Genomic DNA, 19,579 nt, shown 5'->3' with positions numbered 1-19,579 from the left:
GATCTATGCAAATTTACTCTGACATTCTGCTCTTGTGTCTTAGCAAACAATGGTAAGATCCTCCATCATTCCAACAAATGATTATTTTTTTCTCAGTCAAAGTCAGAGTATTTTACAACTACAATATCATTTTTAAGTCTCAAAAGGATAGTTCTGACTATTTGAATTGTGGTTTTATGAGGTATCGATAGTCACTCTCTTACCCACAGAAGATGGAGGGCATGCCCCCAGTTTGGAGAAGCCATGATGAGTACCAGCAAGGAAGCTAAGCAGTATACTGCTGTAGATGGAATTAGCAGCAAAACATATTTTAGCTACTTGAAAAAAGCTCCCTTCAAAAGAAAAATCAATGCGGTTTAAGGGTCTGCTACATCTAGAATATATTCACAGCTTTACCTTGCTGTCAGATGTCTTTTCTGATGGGTAACTAATATCACTCTATCCAAAACAACATGACTCCTTAAGGAAAAATGGTCATTTTACCTCGCAGAACATGGGAGCTGCTGGTCTACTGCTGCCTCCATCTCTAGTTAGTTTGTGTTATCATGTGCCTTTGGTATGTCTGAGCTACCGTTTTAAAACACCAAAGTCACACAGCAGCACAAACAAACTAATAGATCAATAGCGGTGGACCAGCAAGTTCCGTGTACTGCAAGGTAAAATTATTGATTTTGCCCATGGAGGAGACAGAGATTTGTCTCATATAACAGCCATTTCCCATTGGAAAAGGCTACCTGAGGGCAAAGTAAAGTATTGAAAATATTCTAAATATAATGCACAATTAAATTGATTTATATTTTTTATGGACCTTTTTAAGTGGCTGAGATGTTTTACAACTGATCTTGTCTTCAGTAAAACACTGCTTAGTTTCTGTGCTGGTACTCTTGTCTGCTTTCCTAAACTGAGAATGTGCCAGCCAGCATCTATTGCATTTTATGTACTGACTGTTTAAGTACCACAACCCTGCATCAAATAATCCAAACTCTCCCTTTAATCAGTACATATTTGATGAAACACTGTAGAAGTTGCTTGCAGTGAGGCTGAGATGGCTACGGTGTTAAAGCTCAACAGGGAGACAGATGTCAGTGTGAATCATTTCCAGAGGGCCGCAGTTTTTGACAAATCCACCCACAGAGTTGGTTAATAGCCCAGGGTGGTCGAGCTGAGTGGGTAGACTGGACTCTCTACTGGTCAATGACGCTGGAGTCCGTCCAGCTCCCCTCCCACGCGCTGACCCTGGCATCTTACTGAGTGACCCCCAGTCAATACGAGCAACCACCAAGTCCACATACACTGCCAAGGCTACAGAATTTAATTAGAGAGCAGAAAATGGTAATGAACTGACACATTAGCGCTGCAGTCAGTGCTGCACAATATTCCAACATTAGTTCTTGCCTTATTAACATGCAGAAATTCAAGAGAAACCCTTGTTTATGTAGCTGTTTTTTCTTGTTATTTTTAGTTAATCAAAAAGAGCATGTACAGTGGCAGCTACTTTAATCTGGCTTGTTTAATTTGCTCTTCATTTCTGTTCGTTGCATTTTTGTGTTTGTGTGTTTTCTTTGGTTTGTGCCACCGTCTCTACACCTCTGTGGCCTCTGAGCCGGCTGCTTTCCTGGCTGTCGCTCTGCACGCTGGGTGACGATGTGGTATTACATTCACTGACCCTCAGCACCCCTCTTGGCTCTGGCTTGACCCCCGTCCCCGGCGTGCAGATACCCCCCCAAAGCACCGCTTATCTCTGCAGGCTTTTAACACACAACTTCTCTGTCTTCTTGTTTTGCAGTTCAGTCCTTCACCTTCACCCCTGCAGGTACTGTTCATTTGTCCCGTCTCCTCACCCCACCTCAACGCAGATTCATCTCCTGCCCGCTTAATAGTATACATGCTTGGATTGTCAGACTGATGGTCATGGCTAATGCAAATCCAAACTTCAGAACCGTGACAGCGGTTAAATCAACCACAAAAGCAAATTTACCAGTCAAAGATATGGATTTGCTATTGGCCATGACCCAAGCCCTGCAACCTTAAGCCCTTATTCCTGCCAAACCTACAGCCTTATTTACATATTGTGTTGTATATGTGTATATGTCTGCTCTGGCTCCCTGTTTTTGATTGAAGTTTCATCCTGTCTTGTGTATCTTTTCTGTGGTGCAGGGTAAGACTGTCCATTTCCTTCCTCCACCAATAATCTTATTCATCTTTGTTTTCTTTTTAAGACTTGGATCGTGTTGTAATTTACATATCTGTTTTCCATAGGTGTCAGTTAGGCAGCTGGCTGGTGTATTTGATTTTTTCCCCTTTTCCTTCCATTTACTTCTTGTGTTCTTTACTTGTGAAGATTTCTCCCACTGCTTTGACAATACATATCGGCTATCTTTACTATGTTTGTCACAGTATGTCCCCTGCTGTGGAGTCTATTGTGGCACCAGTGCTGTACAAATTGTTCATCCAACTGTCTTTTCCACTTTAAAACAATAGTTTGGAAAATTTCAAGTGGGGTTGTATGAGGCACTTATCAATAGTCAGTGTGTGGCCTATAGTGGAGGGCGGTCAAGACACCTCTAATTTGGAATAGGCCCATTTAAAAGACAGCCTTTTGATGGTCAAATACACAATATTTAGAATATTTTCACTGTTTTACTTTGCCCTAAAATAGCCTTTTCCAATGGGTAACTGCCAGTATATATGCCAAACACTGCTCTCTCCAAACCAACCACACACTGTTGGTGAAATGAGCGGTTTTACCTTGCAGAACCAGAAGCTGCTGATCTACTACTGTCTCAATCAGTTAGTTAGTTTGTGTTACTGCATGACTTCGGTAAATCCAAACTAACCTTTTAAAGAACACAGAAGTCACACAATATACAAACAAACTAACTGATGGAGGCAGTGATAGACCAGCAACTCCTGTGTTCTGCAAGGTAAAATTACTGATTTTGCCAATGGAGTATGATTGAGCAGGAGAGAGCAATATTTGGCTTATATAACAGCAGTTTCCCTGCGAAAAAAGGCTGACTTTTTTGCGTGGGGGGGGGGGTCTTATTTTTGCTAACCCCGTCCACAGCAGTGCATTGCTTAGCTTCCTGTACTCCTTTCTGCTTCTCCAAACTGGGGGTGTCTCGACCGCCATCTACAATACACTGACAGTTGATAAAGACCTCATACAGCCCCACTTCAAATAATCCAAACAATCCCTTCAACCCCAGCTGCATCATTGTGACATCACTGGTGCAGGAAGAACAGACTTTGCACCAGGAGAATTCAGTTTTCTTGGTCAGTATAGCACTGAGGAATTTGTTGTTTTAATTGACATTTACCATCAACACTGACTGGACATCCACAAAAAAGTGGTGAATTTTCCCTTCAAAAAAAAGCCATAACTGATGATTATGTAAATTATGCCTTGAGGCAACTGTACTGTACAGTATCAGTGTGTCTGATAGCTGTAGTACAATGAGTCAGCACAGTGCCCTTCCTCCTGTTTCCTGGATTTACTGACAACCTTAACTAATACAATTCTTTGGAAAAGTATACATGTAGCTACGTGGATCCCTGCGGAGCCTACAGCCAAAAATCGAATTAACTCTGGGCTTTCCACAGCAGCTGTAACAACAGATTATGGAACACACTAATATGTTAGTGAAACTTGCTTTAAATTAGAAGCACACCTCTGAGAGAAGAGTGGGTTATCTAACTAAAAGAGTTTTGACTGGCAAGCACAAAACAAGGTCAAATACAGCTGAGATTATAGAGTTAGAGTGAGGTGATATTTCGAACACGAGCCAGAGAGTGGCTGGAGAGTCCTACAGCGCCGCTCTTCTCTGTATTGACAATTAGTTGATGTATCGAGAGTGTCCTGTCTCAGCCTCCTAAAGCTGTCAGTACATGAGAGGTAAATCACTACACTGTTGAGGCACGCGGCCAGCAGGAAGGAGATTTGATGGAATTTTTATACGCTGATTATGTCCACCCCCCCTTAATGCTTATTAAAGGGGATTAATCTGTATTCATATTGGAGAAAGTGCTTATCTAGAAGACGGAGGCGAGAAGCACAGCTATGCCGCCGTGTCACTCTGGCTAACATAAAAGTATTCCACAGCAGCCCAGAAATGTGCCTGAGCACAGATAGGGACTTCAGAGGCCTTTTCCCGCTGCACAGCCTCCCCTCGCCGCCGCCTCCCTCTCCTGTCACTCCTCTCTCAAACGCCAGAGAATTCTCTAATGCAAGTTTGTTGGTGGTGGAACAAAGAAGAATGGCTTTAGCTATGACTGAATAAGGAATGCCAACTCTGTCTCAAGCTGTCAGAGCTATGTTTTATTCAGGCAGACCTGCAATGTTGGTTTTATCGGTGTGAGACTTTTGTTAGCAGTATTTTAATTCCACTTGCTGCTATTAATTTGAAGGAGAAATCTATAATATATTTACTGTAATAAATCATAAAGCACACATGCTAAACTGAAATACTTTGATATTCTTGTGACAAGAGTGCTAAAGCCACATTCCAGACCCGAATAACTGTTTTCGTTTGCCTGTTTCACATTAATTATTGTTCAAATTAATGCCAAAGGTTTGCCAAATGAGTAAGTGTCTATATGAGTCACAAGAAATAATCTCTTAGAAGAAGTAGATATTTATATCGGTTAAATTGAGCAATATGTTAATTGGGTCTGGCAGGCAGAAGTCACTGATCTCCAAGAGCAGTGGGCTTTTGTTTTCAGGATGAGAGGCTTAGCTTTACATTGACAGACAATTATTCTTCAAATAGGATTTCAACCTTTTTACTATACAGTCTGTGGCTCCGACTGCATGACTGATTTGGACTGCAGCACTCATTTTTGTATGAGCAATTTTACATATTGCCTCTTTGATGTAGTAAATAAACTGTCAGCTGTTCCAGTGTGTATACTAGACCCATTTAAATTTGTGTTTCTCTTGTTTAAAATCCTACAAGTCTGTTCACAAGAGAGAAAATTGGATTTTGTGAGCTTAGGTAATGTCGGTGATGCATTAAAACGTCCTGTTCACAGCCTTTGTACTCTGTTGTGGGAGTTTCCTCTCCCTGTCGTCTGTGTTGCTACGTCACCCACAGAAAAGCCCCCTTCTCTTCGCCCATGCCCGGGCTTGTTGTGGAATCAACCTGAATGAAACAGAAAAGAGAGGAGGAATGTTCAGCCTCTTTCTCTCTTTAATCTCCATCTGTGGAACAAATGAGCCAAATTACTAACAGCTCTCCTTCTCTCTCTTGAGTAAACCAGCACTCTTTTTCCTTCTCTTTTTTTTTTTCTTCTCTCCTTCCCTCATCGGTATGCGGTGATTTCCAAAAACTCTTGCTGCTTTTCTGTGTTTCCTGTGATCCATTTGAAGTTCTTACATGCTTAGAAGTCTTGATGCCGCTGCTTTGTCATCATGGTCGTTGAACAGAGATGAAATGGATCCTTCACAGCCGTCTCTCACTTTGAGCCATGGAGTTTTACTAGCCGCTGACAAAGAGCGCGGTCCTTGTTATCTATACATCACTGTAATGGAACAGGCCACATGTATGGCTTCTGGGGGAGCCCTGCTCGCTGAAGGATCAGTAACTCAGCCTCCACGCTCGCAGATAGAAAACTCAACGTGATTAATGAGCCCTCTGCCTTTTCTAATCATTTTTTGGCTGAGATTTAATCACAAATCTGATAATAACTCAGCAGCAAAATAAGAAAGATGAAATGAGTTTTGCCTCTCATCAGGCATCTTGTCCTTGAGGAACACATGACGTCTCCACTTATGCAAAGCAAAGCAATATGCAATCCTCATCATTGCGCTCTTCTTTTTTTTAATTTTCATGAAAGGCATTGGATGCGGAGGGACATCTGCAGTTCTTAGTGATGAATACATACAACTGTTGAAGGGCAAACTGGGCAATACTATAAAGACATTGTAACTTATCTTTAATATGGAAATAAATCCTGGCTGTTTCTGTATTGTACTTGAAAAACTTAATATCTGCCTTTGTCCTTTTTTCTTCTATCTTTTTCCTCTTTCTTTCCTCTCTGACTGTAGTGACATTCCAGAGAGTTGATGGCGGTCTGATGAGCAATGGAAGGTGAGTGTGGTCAATTTTGAGTGCAATATCACAAGAAAATAAAAGATATCTGGTAACGCTTTATAATAACCATCATTAATAAATGGTAACTTGACAGTTAAAGCTATAACATGTCAATTTTGTGCACTCAAATGTCTAAAACTGCAAGACATTTTGTTATGTACTTACATTATCCTAAATGTTTCCCACAATGTTCAAATTCAGAGAGATCCATAATTTATTCAAGGTAACTGTGTGTTTCCTGCTTGCTGTTGCTGGCCGTAATAAAGTTGCAACTGATGCTAACAAAAATTTGTAAATGTTTAATGCAACCGATGTTTATAAAACTTTGCAAATGCTAATAAATTCTTTACAACACATAGATATATATATTTATATATTTGTTGACAATAAAACAGCTATTACCCAATGCTTAATTAACTATTAATTTACCATTTATTAATGATGTTGGTTCTAAAGTGTTACCTAAAAGCTTCCTGTCACTATTATTCCAGCCTCTCTGTCCTAAGCTTTACATGTCTTAACACAACCTTTTCCTCCACAGTCGTGCATCAAGTCTGCAGCGAGCTGCTTTTGATTCTAATGCTGATAAATGACTGATAGAGTGATAGATAACCAATACCTGTTTGTGTGCCTGCCATGCAAACCGCCATGCAAATATACATTTCTACCACATCTCCGTTCATGCATCGATAGATGAACTCATAAATCTCCTCAACAGAATTAACAGAAACAATTTAAGCAGAGAGTGCTTTTATTTTGTCATTTATCTTCCGCTGCCGGCTACAGGCAACCCAGAAGCCCTCTGGAGTGATAAATTTGCCTGTCACCTTGCGTGGGCGGCTGGGATCTGAGCACATGTAATAATGTAAAAATAATTACCCAGGGGAGAGATGTGTGGAGGTACCCCGCTTGCACCCCCATATAGCCTGCTCCGTTTCAGCGTGTGTCAGTGGAAGGGAGAGGGGCTACAGAGACTAGGGCACATCTCAATGACACCAGTTACTGAGCCTTTGTGGGTATTCAAGAGACTCCCCTGAGAATCCTGGGCTTCTGTCTATCTACTGCTTATCACACCTGACTAGGTAAAGCCTCCAGATCTCAAACACTCAGTGAGAGATTGCCAACTAAATCTGACCCTGTGTGTCTCGGGGCTTTTGGGAACGTGTCTGTTCTGCAGCATTTTTATGTTTATGCTTTCACCCCTTTGTACTGTATGACTGGATGCCACAATGGACAATTTTGCCTATATTGTTCTGTGAGCTGCCAGCATGCTCTCAATGAATTAGCTACGCTACTTGCCATGCCTTTTCCCATCTACTTTCTGCTGTAGTGTTTTTCCTTCAATTTTCCACATAAGTGGTTCTGATTCTCACTCCAGCGAATGGGATTTGAAATGTCTGTATTTGCAGTGCTCTATATTTGTCATATCTTTAGTCAGTAGCAGCACAATTTTCACAACAGCGGAATAGGACTCAGCCTGGAACTCTTCTTCTAACACAAGCCTCTGATCCGTTAGTCACATCAGTGCTATCAAATCCCAGATGTTGCAACTTGCCCATCTGCCCTGAGAGTGAAAATGTGTAGCCGGGTATCAGAGGAAAATGTGTTCATTTGTTACATGAAATGTTTATTGCATTAATTAGACAATAGCAAATGAAGCCGCGTCTGTTTCCAGCTTCTCATTGGTTCCTGCCAAATTGCCCTGACTGAACAATTACACTTAATCGATCACAAAATAAATGATTCATGGAAGATGAATAGGCTGCAGATTGGTAGACCTGGACGATTTGACACTGGCTGCTCAATTGAAATTGATAAAAGCCGATAAGGGCTCATTCCTTATCCCCCTGCCAATAGGGAGATGGTAATTAGGAGGTAGTAATAACTTCCTATCTTGGCACTGATCAATATTTTAGCAAAGCAGATTCACTCCTATAGGCAGGCAGCATTGCAGCGAACAGGTTTCACTGACACTGTTGCTATGGAGATTCCTTGATTCCTTTACATACCAGGATCTGAATGCTAAATGACAGCATGTTCCCTGAGACTTAATCTACAAAGTAATCTGTGTTTCCCATTGCTCTAAGTGTTAGCTAATGTCTAGACTTTTAATCCAAGTTCCATTCACTCGTCTGCAGGACCATAAACACCTGATTTATGAAGTTGCTCTGGAATTAATATCTCTCACTTGGCTTATTTATGGGGAGCTCAGCGTCAGGCATCTTAGGCAGTATTTATGGTTCCCAACCCATCACAAGTAACTGAAATGTCCAGCAGGAAGACGAAACGCTCCAAATCAAATTTTATCTGCCAAGGTTGCCATCCATCCTGGGCTGAGCAGGGATTAAAAGTTAGGCGCTGACTTTTTATTAGACATATGACCTGGTGTCCAGCTCCCATGCACTCTCTCTCTCACATACACACACACACACACACACACACACACAGTCACACACACACACACATATATATAAAAACTACATAAGAAATATCCCCAGTAGAAATCATTCTTATTCTAATTATCCTTAGCAGGAATTCTGCTGTGTGATAAATACAAGGACAATGCAGCCATTTCCACTGTCAGCTCCTTGTCTTTCAAATGGTCTTTCTCTAGTGGGCTGGGGGGGAGGACTCGCTGGAGCACACAGGACAAGTGAGACAAGTAATGAAACAAAGGCATGGTCATTTACTTCAGACAGTGTATATTTGTGGAGCAGTCTAGCTTAGAGCCAATCTAATATTGGTATCATGGCCCGATTTAATTCCACAATGTGGATGTGTTTTCCATGTGTTTGCTATGTGTTTTCTATTTGTAAGTTTTAGTGCAGAATTTAGAGCTGAGTAATGCATTACACATTTACGATGCATGTGTACGTACTAGAAGGGAGTAAGTCTTCTAAATTATCGTGGTATGCTAATCACCTCACTCATGGTACAACAGAACCACAACAAAAATGACAATTACCAGCATAAGCCAACATTTACCATGTTCTTAACAACACATTACAAACACATGACCAATACATTTCAAATAGTAACAGTTGTATAAGTGGATCGGTTCATCTCTTGTCTTGCTCGAGTCAACAGAACACAACAACCTCTGCCTCTTTTTCACCTGTTCGGAGTTTGTCTGGCAGATGTTAAGCACACAAGAGGCAGGAGGAAGGGGCAGAAAGAGGAGGTGAAGGTGTATGAGGGGAAAATAAAGGGAAATAGGGTTAGGGAAAGATGGTATGGCGAGAGAGAATGATGGTGGTGGGGGAACATGGCAGCTAGAAACAGAGGTAGGAAGGACAGGGAGAGATGTATTACCCTATAAAAGTGCATCTGTCTGATGCACAGCCATCAATTTGAATGACTTGTCTCCCCCGAGGGTCTGTTTTGGCATTCAGAAACCACAGTGAGGGCTCTTAGCTTGCCAGAGCTGCAGTTCATTTGGACTCCCTCCTGTCTGTGGAGCAGCTCTTCTCATTAGAACCTGTGGCGGAGGGAGACACTGACTGCAGCACGCCCATTACCTGCCCTTGTCCTCGGGGCTTGACTCTCCCCCAGTCCCTCAGAGCTAACACGTCACCACACTGGAGCTAAGACACAAAAAAAAAGCCCATCAGGCAGCCTGGCTGCTAACTACCGTGCTCCCCAGCTTCTCAGAGCACTCATATGTATCTGTAGTCTGCTACGTACAGCACTGCTGGGCACTGACAGCAGGAAGTGCTGTGTTTCTGAGACGACAATGCCATCCTCTTCATCACATGTGGTGCCTGTCTGACCATTGCAGTGTGTGATTCTCAGGGAAAGATGAAAAAGAAACATAATTCTTCAAAAAAAAAATTTTTATGAGATTTTATATAAAGCTACTATAATGATATTTCATATTTTGTTGGATTTGGAGCCACCTGTAGACAAAAGTGGTAGTGTCTCCGGCATAATAACTACAAAATATAACATAAAAGATAAAATTATGGAAATAAAAATCTCTCTCTTCTTCATTTCAACTGGCAAATGTACTGCTCACTGTGACTTTAACACAGACAACATCAACATAGGCTTGTTTCATCTGATTTGATGGACAATACAACCTGGTGGCAGGCATTAAGAAAAACTTTACAGAAATAGTCAATCATCTCACAGATGTCTCAGTTTAAACAATATACACTGTCCACATTGACACATTGACCCACAATTGTAACGATACAATAAAATGTGACAGAAGACAAAACAAAACACAAACAACAAATAAAATTTGTTGAATATAAATACACAGTATGACCATCTTTTATCCTTCATTGACTGAACCCTTTAACAACGAAACAATATTCTAGATTATGTCCACTCACTAGTTATGTCCTAGGTAACGTTGGTGCCCACCTGTATTATATTCTAACAAAAACAACAAAAAAAATACAAGCAGAACAAAATTTTTAAAAAAAGAAAAGCAAAAGCATTTTAATCCATTTCAGTGCACAGTGGGGTGTGACGTATCAATGAAGTGACACATAAACAAAGGCATTAAACTCCATCTCTCATTCTCATTTAACTCCATCTGTGTAACCCATGGTAACGAGCGTCAGACGTGATTGTACAGTAAAGTGGCCCTAATGGCCTCCCAGCAGTCACCCATGACAGGTTAAAGTCTTAATGGCAGCTTTTTATGGTCCTTGCCCCCTCAGGAGGGACGCAACACCTGTTAAATGGAGCTGCCCTCTCCCATATGCAGGCATCCCACAAGTGGGCAAGGGGGGCATCATGGTGGGGCTAGAGCCGAGGTTTGACGTCTCATCTAGTAAGATTTAGACTGTCTGGACATCACCACAAGGGGTTGATGGGAAAACACAGCAGAATGAACAAGATATTAATGAATAAGGAAACAGTTTACATGTGGGTGTCTGCGTGCACGGCTGCACATGTGTGCAGGGAGCAAATGCATGCATTAGTGTCTCCACAGTGTGCTTTTGCATTAATAACTCAGGGATTGTGACAAAGACACAGCAGGAGAAACAGAGAGATAAAGGGCTGTGTTTGCCTGAAGGAATTCCAACTTTGTGGGAGCAGAAATGTATCCGTACAGTATTTCCCACTATCTCAGAAGTGTTTCATTAGCTCCACTGGCTTATGGCAAGCTTATCTCACACAAACACACATTCTTCTGTACAAACTAACATTTAAACATATGTTTGATTTTTTTTGTCTTTGCATTGTCTCATTGCTTATTGCTGTCATGTTTTTCTATTCATTATTTCTTAATACAGTAGCATAATGCAGAGTTAAACCATGCATAATAATGTCTTTTTTTCCCCCTGGTTTTAATATAATTTCACAGCGTATGCTTAATCTAGTGTCTCATCCTATGTGTCTGCCTAGCCGGCCAGGCCTGCTGAATGCCAGTGACCCAGGTTACCCCTGGTTAGCGGACTCTTGGCCAGCCACCAGCCTGCCTGTCAACAGCAGCTCCGGGGGACCCAATGACCTGAGTAACTTTGGCCGAGGAGGTGAGTGTCCTGGTGCTATCCCCAGTGCTTTGAGAAAGAGACCGTAAAAGATGAAAAATTATGGCCTGCCTTCCTTTCTGTTCTACCGGAGCTCCTGTTGTTGATGATGTACATATATGCATATTCCGCATGTGTTTGGGTGGTATATTTACGTATCACATCAGAGGACACCTCAAGCATTAACAGCAGGGCCTCCACTGTCACCAGGCTGAGTAATGGCAAATGGTCCAGCCTGGTGTCATGGCCCATACCTCAGAGCGAGAGAATGTGAGGGGAGAGACAGGCAGAGGAGCAGGGGGTGGATGGCTGTTTGAAAGGATGGTCTTGAGCAGCCAGTCGTGAAGGACAGGCGCAGCTTGACTGGCGCAGATGCGGACACTTCCGCCACGGCTCTACATCATCTCCCCTTCACTGGGCATGCAAACCATGCACTACAGAGAGAGTATGCTTGCTCTTTCCCCAGCTTCCTCCCTCTCTCTCCCTCCCTCCCTCTGTCATCACACATACACATGCAGAGCAGCAGCGTTACCCCTCATGTATATGAACAGAGGAGGGAGGATAGGGAGATATCCATACATGTGGAGGGGAAACAGGGTACCTCGACTGGGAGGCTGAGGGTTGGCATATAGGAATAACTGGCATGAAATTTTTGAATGTTGAACCTGTTAGGGAAATGGGATTGTGAAAGGTAGTTATCCATAGTTGGTGTCTTATCTACAGTAGATGGTGGTCAGCATGCCCTTGGTTTGGAGAAGCAGTAGGAATCTTGTACAGGGTCAGCAGCAAATGTGTTTTATCCACTTAGAAGTAGGCCCATCAAAAAAATCTATATTATTTAAGTGTTAAGTTAAGTTTACGCTATATTTAGAATATTTTCACAGCTTTACTTTCCCCGAAAATAGCCTTTTCCAATAGGAAACTGGCAGCATATAAGCCAAATATTTCTCTTTCCAAACCAACCAGACTCTGTTGGCAAAATCAGCAGTTTTACAAAGCAGAACCAGAAGTTCCTGATCTACCACTGTCTCAATCAGTCTGTGTTGCATGACTTTGGTGAATTCTAGCTAACCTTGTAAAGCACCAAAGTCACACAATAACACAAATAAACTAACTGATCAAAGCACCAGGGGACCAGAAACTCCTGTGTTCTTAGAGGTAAAATTACTAATTTTGGAAGTCTGGCTGAGCAGCAGAAAGTGCAATTTGGCTTATATAACGACAGTTTTGCATTAAAAAAAAGGCCATCTGGTGGCAAAGTTAAGCAGTGAAAATATTCTAAATACTTAAATCGATACTGATTTCTTTTAGAAGGACTTTGTTTTAGGTGACTAAAACACATTTTGGTCATCTGATCCTGCTAACACACTAGCTATAGATAAGTACTCAGGTCAATCAGGGATAGTTCTGCCATAAAAACAAGATTTTTTTTTTCTTTAAATACTCCAAGGTTAAACTGTTCCGTAAGCTCCGTCCCTCCCTCTTTTCCAGATCTCCCCACTGGGCAAGGCGATAAGACTGGCACCATGCTCTCTGATGGAGCCATCTACAGCAGCATAGACTTCACCACCAAAGCTAACTACAACAGCCCCGGTCAAACATCTCAGGCCACTCCCTATGCCACCACCCAGATCCTCCACTCCAGCAGCATCCACGAACTAGCCGTGGACCTGCCTGAGGCCCAGTGGAAGGCCTCCCTCCAGGCCAAGCAGGAGATGGCCAACCTGGGCTACTCCCTGCCCGACAAGAACTCCTGTAACAACAGTAAGAAAAAATGAGTGCTCTCATGGTGATTTGTGGGGATGTTGTTGCCCTCATAAGTGTTTTTAGAGTGTATATAAGATAGTTTCCCCGAGAGTTTGTTCTTATCCTGTGAGATCAAAAACGAAATGAATTACCCCAGATCACAAGCCACAAATTTACAGTTGCAACAAGAATTTAAACTTTTCCAGCAAAGTTATCTGAAGCCTGTCCAAACCTTCCGTGGTCGGGAGGAGTCATTTTTCCCCCAGCAGACATCATCTTGGTTACCCTCCAAGGTTTAATAAACATCTCATGAAGGAGCAGTGGAGTTAAGTCATCCATCCCTTTACTTGCTGGGTTTTCATGATGGTACCACTCCTCCTCCTTCAGTTTCAGAGTAATCGCCAATCCATTTTAGGTTGACTAATATTTAAGAAAATAATCCAAATTAATTACAGTGGATTTGATGCAGGATTTTTTAAAGCCAAGTGGAGTTTCATACTTTAGGTGTAATGAGTATTCCTCGGCTGTATTCTTATACATATTTATGATCTAATTTTCCAACAGTCTAAAACAGATTAATTATAGTTTTAACATAGTCCCTTTAATGCCATGAATCTTTTAAAAACTACTTTACTAATTCTCTCTGGCATTATTTTAAGAAGTATGATCACATGTGATTATGTATGATTATATCTCTGAGAGGGAACAAATATTGAATTAAAATCTCCACTATTGACTCATTTATCCTGTTTCATGAATCGAATAGAGTTCTTTGACAGATTAGCGCTGTTTTTCAAATCAACAACAAATCAAATTTTACCAGCGAATGTATTGTCTGTTGCATACAAATCAGAAAGTCCTTGTTGAATGTATGATTCCTGAATATGTCCTGCTTGCTCAAGGCTCTAACTGCATGTTTGCATGTGCTTGTGCTAACTGCCAAACACCTGACGCCACTGTGATTTTTGCCCTTTAACCCCCACTGTAGCCCTCCTTTTCATTCCTGACTACCGATTGGCCGAAGGATTGTCTAATAGAATCCCACACAACCAATCACAAGATTTCAGCACCACCAGCTCTCACAACAGCTCAGAGCGAAGCGGCAGTCTCTCAGGTTGGTTTACGCAGCAGAAAACCTTATAAAGCAAACTGGGACAGTCTCAGGGGCTCTGCCGCTTGACTTTATGATTGACTGATGTCTTAATTGCTTTATTGATCTGTTATTTGCATGTACTAACCTGACATCTGAGAGATTTTTTCCGATCACAGTCCCTCTCCCTCACCAGAGATGCTTTGCTCACTCAGCTCCCACTGCTTATTGTCCTTTACATGTGAAAGTTGTAAAGTAATGTCTTTAGTTATACTGTATGGGATTCAAAGGGAGTACAAAAGCTCCTACTGTAGACTATGTAGCCATGTTGTGATAGTGAATAGGAATCGACAGCTTATTGGAGCATAAAGGAACATTTAAATCAGAGAGAAAGAATGATACTATGATCTCTTGACAGAATATGGCTGCAAGTGCTAATGCTGGGTATTTGCCATCACTGCCGCTCCTTGTAAAGGCTTTGTCTCTCGCTGTGTGAGTGAGCAGACGGGAGTAGGGGCAAAGGGAGTCTTTCAGACAGAGTGGACTATATACACACACACACGCACCATTAGAGATGCTTGGCTGGGTAAAGTGGCAAAAAATACCTCCCTTTTTCCCTCTTCTCCTAATGGTGGCTGACTACACTAAAACCCATGTTCAGAGAATTACAATGTCATTTATAGGACACCATGGCAGTCCTCTGCCTGCCTCCCCTCCACTCTCCTCTTTTATCTAGTTACAAGCCACTGCCTTAACTGCTCTCTAATTCAATGCTCTGGCACACAGTGGGCTGGAGAGAAGGATGTGAAGTGGCCATGCCTTACAGGCAGATTCTTCCCATAGACACGAAGGTTACTGAGGGCTCGGACTGGGCTTGGCACGTGCTGTTATAATTTCATGAGATGAAGAGAAAACATCATTAAGACAAAAAGAGGGTTAGAGTAACCCTAACCCTAACTCCTGCAAAGCATAAATTGTCAGCGAATAGGCTTTGAAAGAAGAATGCAACATTTTGAAAATACGCATATTTGTTTTTTGTCAAGGGTTAGAAAAGATCAATTCCACTCTCACCACTGTACACTAAATAAGCTACAGCCAGGAGTCTGTTAGCTTAGCTTAGTTTAGCATAAAGGCTGGCAGTAGGGGGAAACTGCTAGCTAGCTCTGTCCAAAAGTAACATAATCTTGTAAAGCCTCACTTGTCACTTTTACACGGATTAAAGGTGACGTAAGCGATTCTGAAGAAAGATACTTAATTAATTAATTTAATTTAATTTAATTAATTGTTGAGCCTCATTCCCAAGTTGTCAAATTACAGACCATTTATATTGGTGGCTCAAGGGTGGTTGATCGTGAAGTCTCATTCCCAGGTGGTCAAATACTGATGTTTTGGGAATAAGACTCAACAATTAGCTGTCTTACTAACCTGTGATTGGCCAAAGTTTCCCAACAGGGGCTATACAGTATTTTCTAAAGCCTGAAAACAGAGCCAAGAGCAGAAGTCTAGTGTTCTTTCAAACCACTTGAATTATGTTTAAAGTTTGCCATTCAACTTCAACTTTTTATGACATAAATAAACTGTCTATCCAAAACTTAAAGCAAACTAGTAGCATATGAATTACAGAGCTTCAGAGGTGCTGGTAGGTTGACTTTGTTACTATTAGACTGATCCAGGCTAGCTGTTTCCCCTGCTTCAAGTCTTTATGCTAAGCTAAGCTAACTAATCTTCTTATCTAAGTCTGGGCAAGAAAGTGAATAAGCATTTTTACCCCAAATTTATTATTTATTAATTACCCCCATTTTTTTAATCAGGCTCTTTAGGAATTAAAGTTCCAGCATATGAGATTTAAAGGGACGTATTGGATGTATTGTATAATCACCTGAAAATAAGAATTGTTGTGTTTTGTGTTTAGAATGAGCCACTTGCATCTACAGAGGGCTTAAGTCCTCTTCCATGTCGCACCGCCATGTTTCCACAGTAGCACTGTGTAACACAGTACCACTGGCTCTACACAGGGCTTTCCACATTTAGCATGAGTTACACAGAGGTAGAAGTGACATGCTTGTACCTGTAGCTCACCACTAGATGCCGCTACGTCCTACCCACTGGTCCTTTAAGTAAAAAGAAAGAATAGAGTATACGTTATGTGGCTATTGTGAGGGAGACAGACAGTGTTGCACATGTGTGGACACTCTAACCTGTTAATATGGGCGTTGGAATGAAAACTTAACAGGTGATGCCACATGCACTGCTCAAGCATGTAGTGTGAACCAGCCGTTAAAGTAATGTACTGTCCAATGTAGATAAGTGCCTATTCCAGGGAGTTTCTGGAAAGCCTTGAACATTTCATAGTAGAAATTAAATATATGAATAAGTCTGAAAAAGATCATGAGTGAGTATCTGTATTAATGATGCTATAAAAGTGAATTAATTAACAGAATATGTGATATTCATTAGCCCCTATATTGAACAGGAGATAAGCATAAGTTGCTGGCCATATGTATCTCCTATATCCTATATGCTGTATGTCTTACAATAGTGATGGGAATTTGTGCGAGCTAAGATTTAATTCAGACTTCAACCAAAGTAAACTCAGTAGCATTTGAACGGGGGGGGGGGGGCTGAAGTTACAGTATCTTGCTCTCCCTCTGAGGAGATGGAAGGAATAATGAATGTCAGGTCTGAAGGAGGAGAACAGGATGAAAAGGAACAGAAATAGAGCAGCTTTCATGGCAGCATGGATCTCCACTGGGGACATGAAGCTGCTCATTAAAACCTTTCTTAGTGTAGGGGAGAAGAGGTAGCTGCTGTTTTCTGTGTTTCCTGTAGCAGCTTGAGACCCTGAAGACTCCCGCACATCCCTCACACTCTGTGAAACCTTCATGATTAGGTGGAGTCCATGCTTGTGTGTGACCTATTGTGCTCCTGAACTCTCTGTATGTTGCAACTCACCTCATTATGTAACATGTTTTTTTTTTTAGCTAAAAAATGATGATACATGACTTTCAGTTATTTCGATGTCCTTTTTGAAGTGCTTCTTCTATTCAGAAGTTATATGTGGCTGCGTAGTCCTCCTAGAGTCTCTGCTCTGTGGCTTTACCCCTCAGCACTGACGCACCCAATGAAAACAAAGCAAGCTCAAGGCTATGCAGCCCTACAGTTATATGCTGGGAGCGCCCAAACCTTGGGTATAAATACCCAACGCTCAGTCTATATTTAGTCTGAGTTCCCCTTTGAAGAGAGGCCCAGTTTTGTCAGAGGAGATGGCTTCGCTGTGTAATTCCTGTGTAGCTCCTAGCCACAGCCTCTCTCTGTATTTTTCATATTTGGGGTGAGCTGTTGTAATTCCAGTGCCAGACCATCCTTCCCTAGAAGAGGCTCATTTACAATATTGATGGCTGGTCTTGTGTGGAGGGACTAAGGATGATTGAACAATCACGTCAGCTCACCATTTATTGGTAAAAGTCAAGCGTCGCCCAGAGGTACGATTAGGAAACCCAATTACTTTCAGACTATACTTACACTGTGGTGCCGCCTGCCTTGGGCTTACAGTTGTTTCTTTTATTACTTCCATTCTGTATTAATCTTTTTTTTCTGACACTCTTCTATCTCCTCATGCCGGATATTTCCTCCCCTGCCCCGGCATTTTTACCATGCTCATCTTTGAAGTGTTTTTATTTTCCCATCATAATAGCAACATAATCAGAATTTTCTGGACTTAAAACATTCTGCACAGAGTTTTTTTTTCTTTTCATTTCCCTGCCATCTGCCTTCCATGAAAATCAATAGAAATGTACCTCATTGCTTCTGTATGTTTCTCTCGATGACAGTGATCTACTTTTTACTGTGCCTGAGACGAAGCAGTTTATTAGATTACATTAGAGTGCACGATGTTACATTGCACAAGATGCAGTATTGGCAGCTTTTTTGTGGCACTGGGAAAAGTGATTACAGGCCTTTGGCAGCGAAGGCTAACCAACAGATGACAGATACAAATGTGTTCAACAGAGTTTCCCAAAGATGGCTTTCACTAGTCTGGTGGTGGCTGCTGACGTCAGTTTGAGGTATTTCCTGGACTGAGATTCAAGGTGTTTACTGGTATAGAGGCGCTTTAGTCCGCCACAAGTGGATTTATATATTATGCAAATACTGTACAGTATGACTCTCTACTTCCCTCTCATGTGCAACTCTAAGAAGCATGACAGAAAAATTATAAATTAATGAACTTCCATAGGATGGTACAGGATAGGGTTTCACAACACGGAGATGCAGTGTATGATAAACCTGATATATATTGTGAATGTCCAGCATGACAAAGATAGATTTAGATTTTGTACTGAATGGATGTATTACATTTCCATTTTAGCATGATATAGGGATCCACTCACCATTTTCAGTAATGTTAAAGGAACATTTTAAGATCATTATTGTGTATGTTTCATACATACAAGTACAACTGATACTCATGTCAAAATTTAAAATAACCATTTCCTGCTACTTTATACTTCCACTCCACTACATTTTTGAGGCAAATAATGTACAGTTGTACTTTTTAATTCAGTGGGCTAAAACTAGACTTCTGCTCCTCTGCTTGGCTCTGACTTCAGGCTTTAGAGAGTCTAGTCCATGACAGGAGACTTTTGCCAATCACAGGTCAGTAAGATAGTTGATTATTGAGTCTGATTCCCAAAACGTGAGTATTTCACAACCCTGAGACCATGACTCATCAATTAATAATCTTCGAGCCACCAATCCAAAGTGTTGCTAATTTGATCACCCAGGAATTAGAGTCAAACAATCAACTTTCTGTCTCCCTCCAGAATCACTCACTGTACTTTTAATTTGTATAATAATAAATCTCAGCAGAAAAATAGTCCAAAAATCTTCAGTCGTTTTTTTGTCTTGCATTCCAGCCTCTCATTTGTTAAGTTCTGCTACTTTGTCTTCTGTCATTTAAAATATGTCACCTTGAGCTTTAAGAAATTGTGACAGGTATTTTTTTTTACTAAATGCTTAAATTTTATAGTCTAAACATTTGCTGTTAATTAGAGACATTATGTGAGGTTAGCATGTTCTATCTTGAAATACATGAGACACCAGTACAAAGCTATTGAGGGACTGAATTGTGCAGTAAAGTTAATTATAAAAGAGGAGATTTATGGAAG

The 19,579-nt window shown here is 41.3% G+C and overlaps 1 protein-coding gene across 7 annotated transcripts in view; it reads left to right on the top strand.

Annotated features, from left to right (window-relative positions):
• robo2 (roundabout, axon guidance receptor, homolog 2 (Drosophila)) overlaps positions 1 to 19,579 on the top strand; it is a 342,170-nt gene that overhangs the window by 304,119 nt on the left and 18,472 nt on the right. For 4 of the 7 annotated variants that reach the window (XM_084718001.1, XM_084718005.1, XM_084718003.1 and 1 more), the window contains exons 18-22: positions 1,787 to 1,813; positions 6,047 to 6,089; positions 11,454 to 11,581; positions 13,070 to 13,342; positions 14,313 to 14,438. In XM_084718001.1, the coding sequence (XP_084574127.1) occupies positions 1,787 to 1,813; positions 6,047 to 6,089; positions 11,454 to 11,581; positions 13,070 to 13,342; positions 14,313 to 14,438 (597 nt within the window). The remainder of the gene's footprint in view (positions 1 to 1,786; positions 1,814 to 6,046; positions 6,090 to 11,453; positions 11,582 to 13,069; positions 13,343 to 14,312; positions 14,439 to 19,579) is intronic. The other 3 variants (XM_084718004.1, XM_084718002.1, XM_084718008.1) reach the window with 3 other exon arrangements.

Source organism: Lutjanus erythropterus, chromosome 4, assembly GCF_056507025.1.
Source record: "Lutjanus erythropterus isolate fLutEry1 chromosome 4, fLutEry1.hap2, whole genome shotgun sequence".
Lineage (NCBI taxonomy): Eukaryota > Metazoa > Chordata > Actinopteri > Lutjaniformes > Lutjanidae > Lutjanus > Lutjanus erythropterus.
Note: the sequence above shows the minus strand (reverse complement) of the source record. Positions and strands in the feature narration are given on the sequence as shown.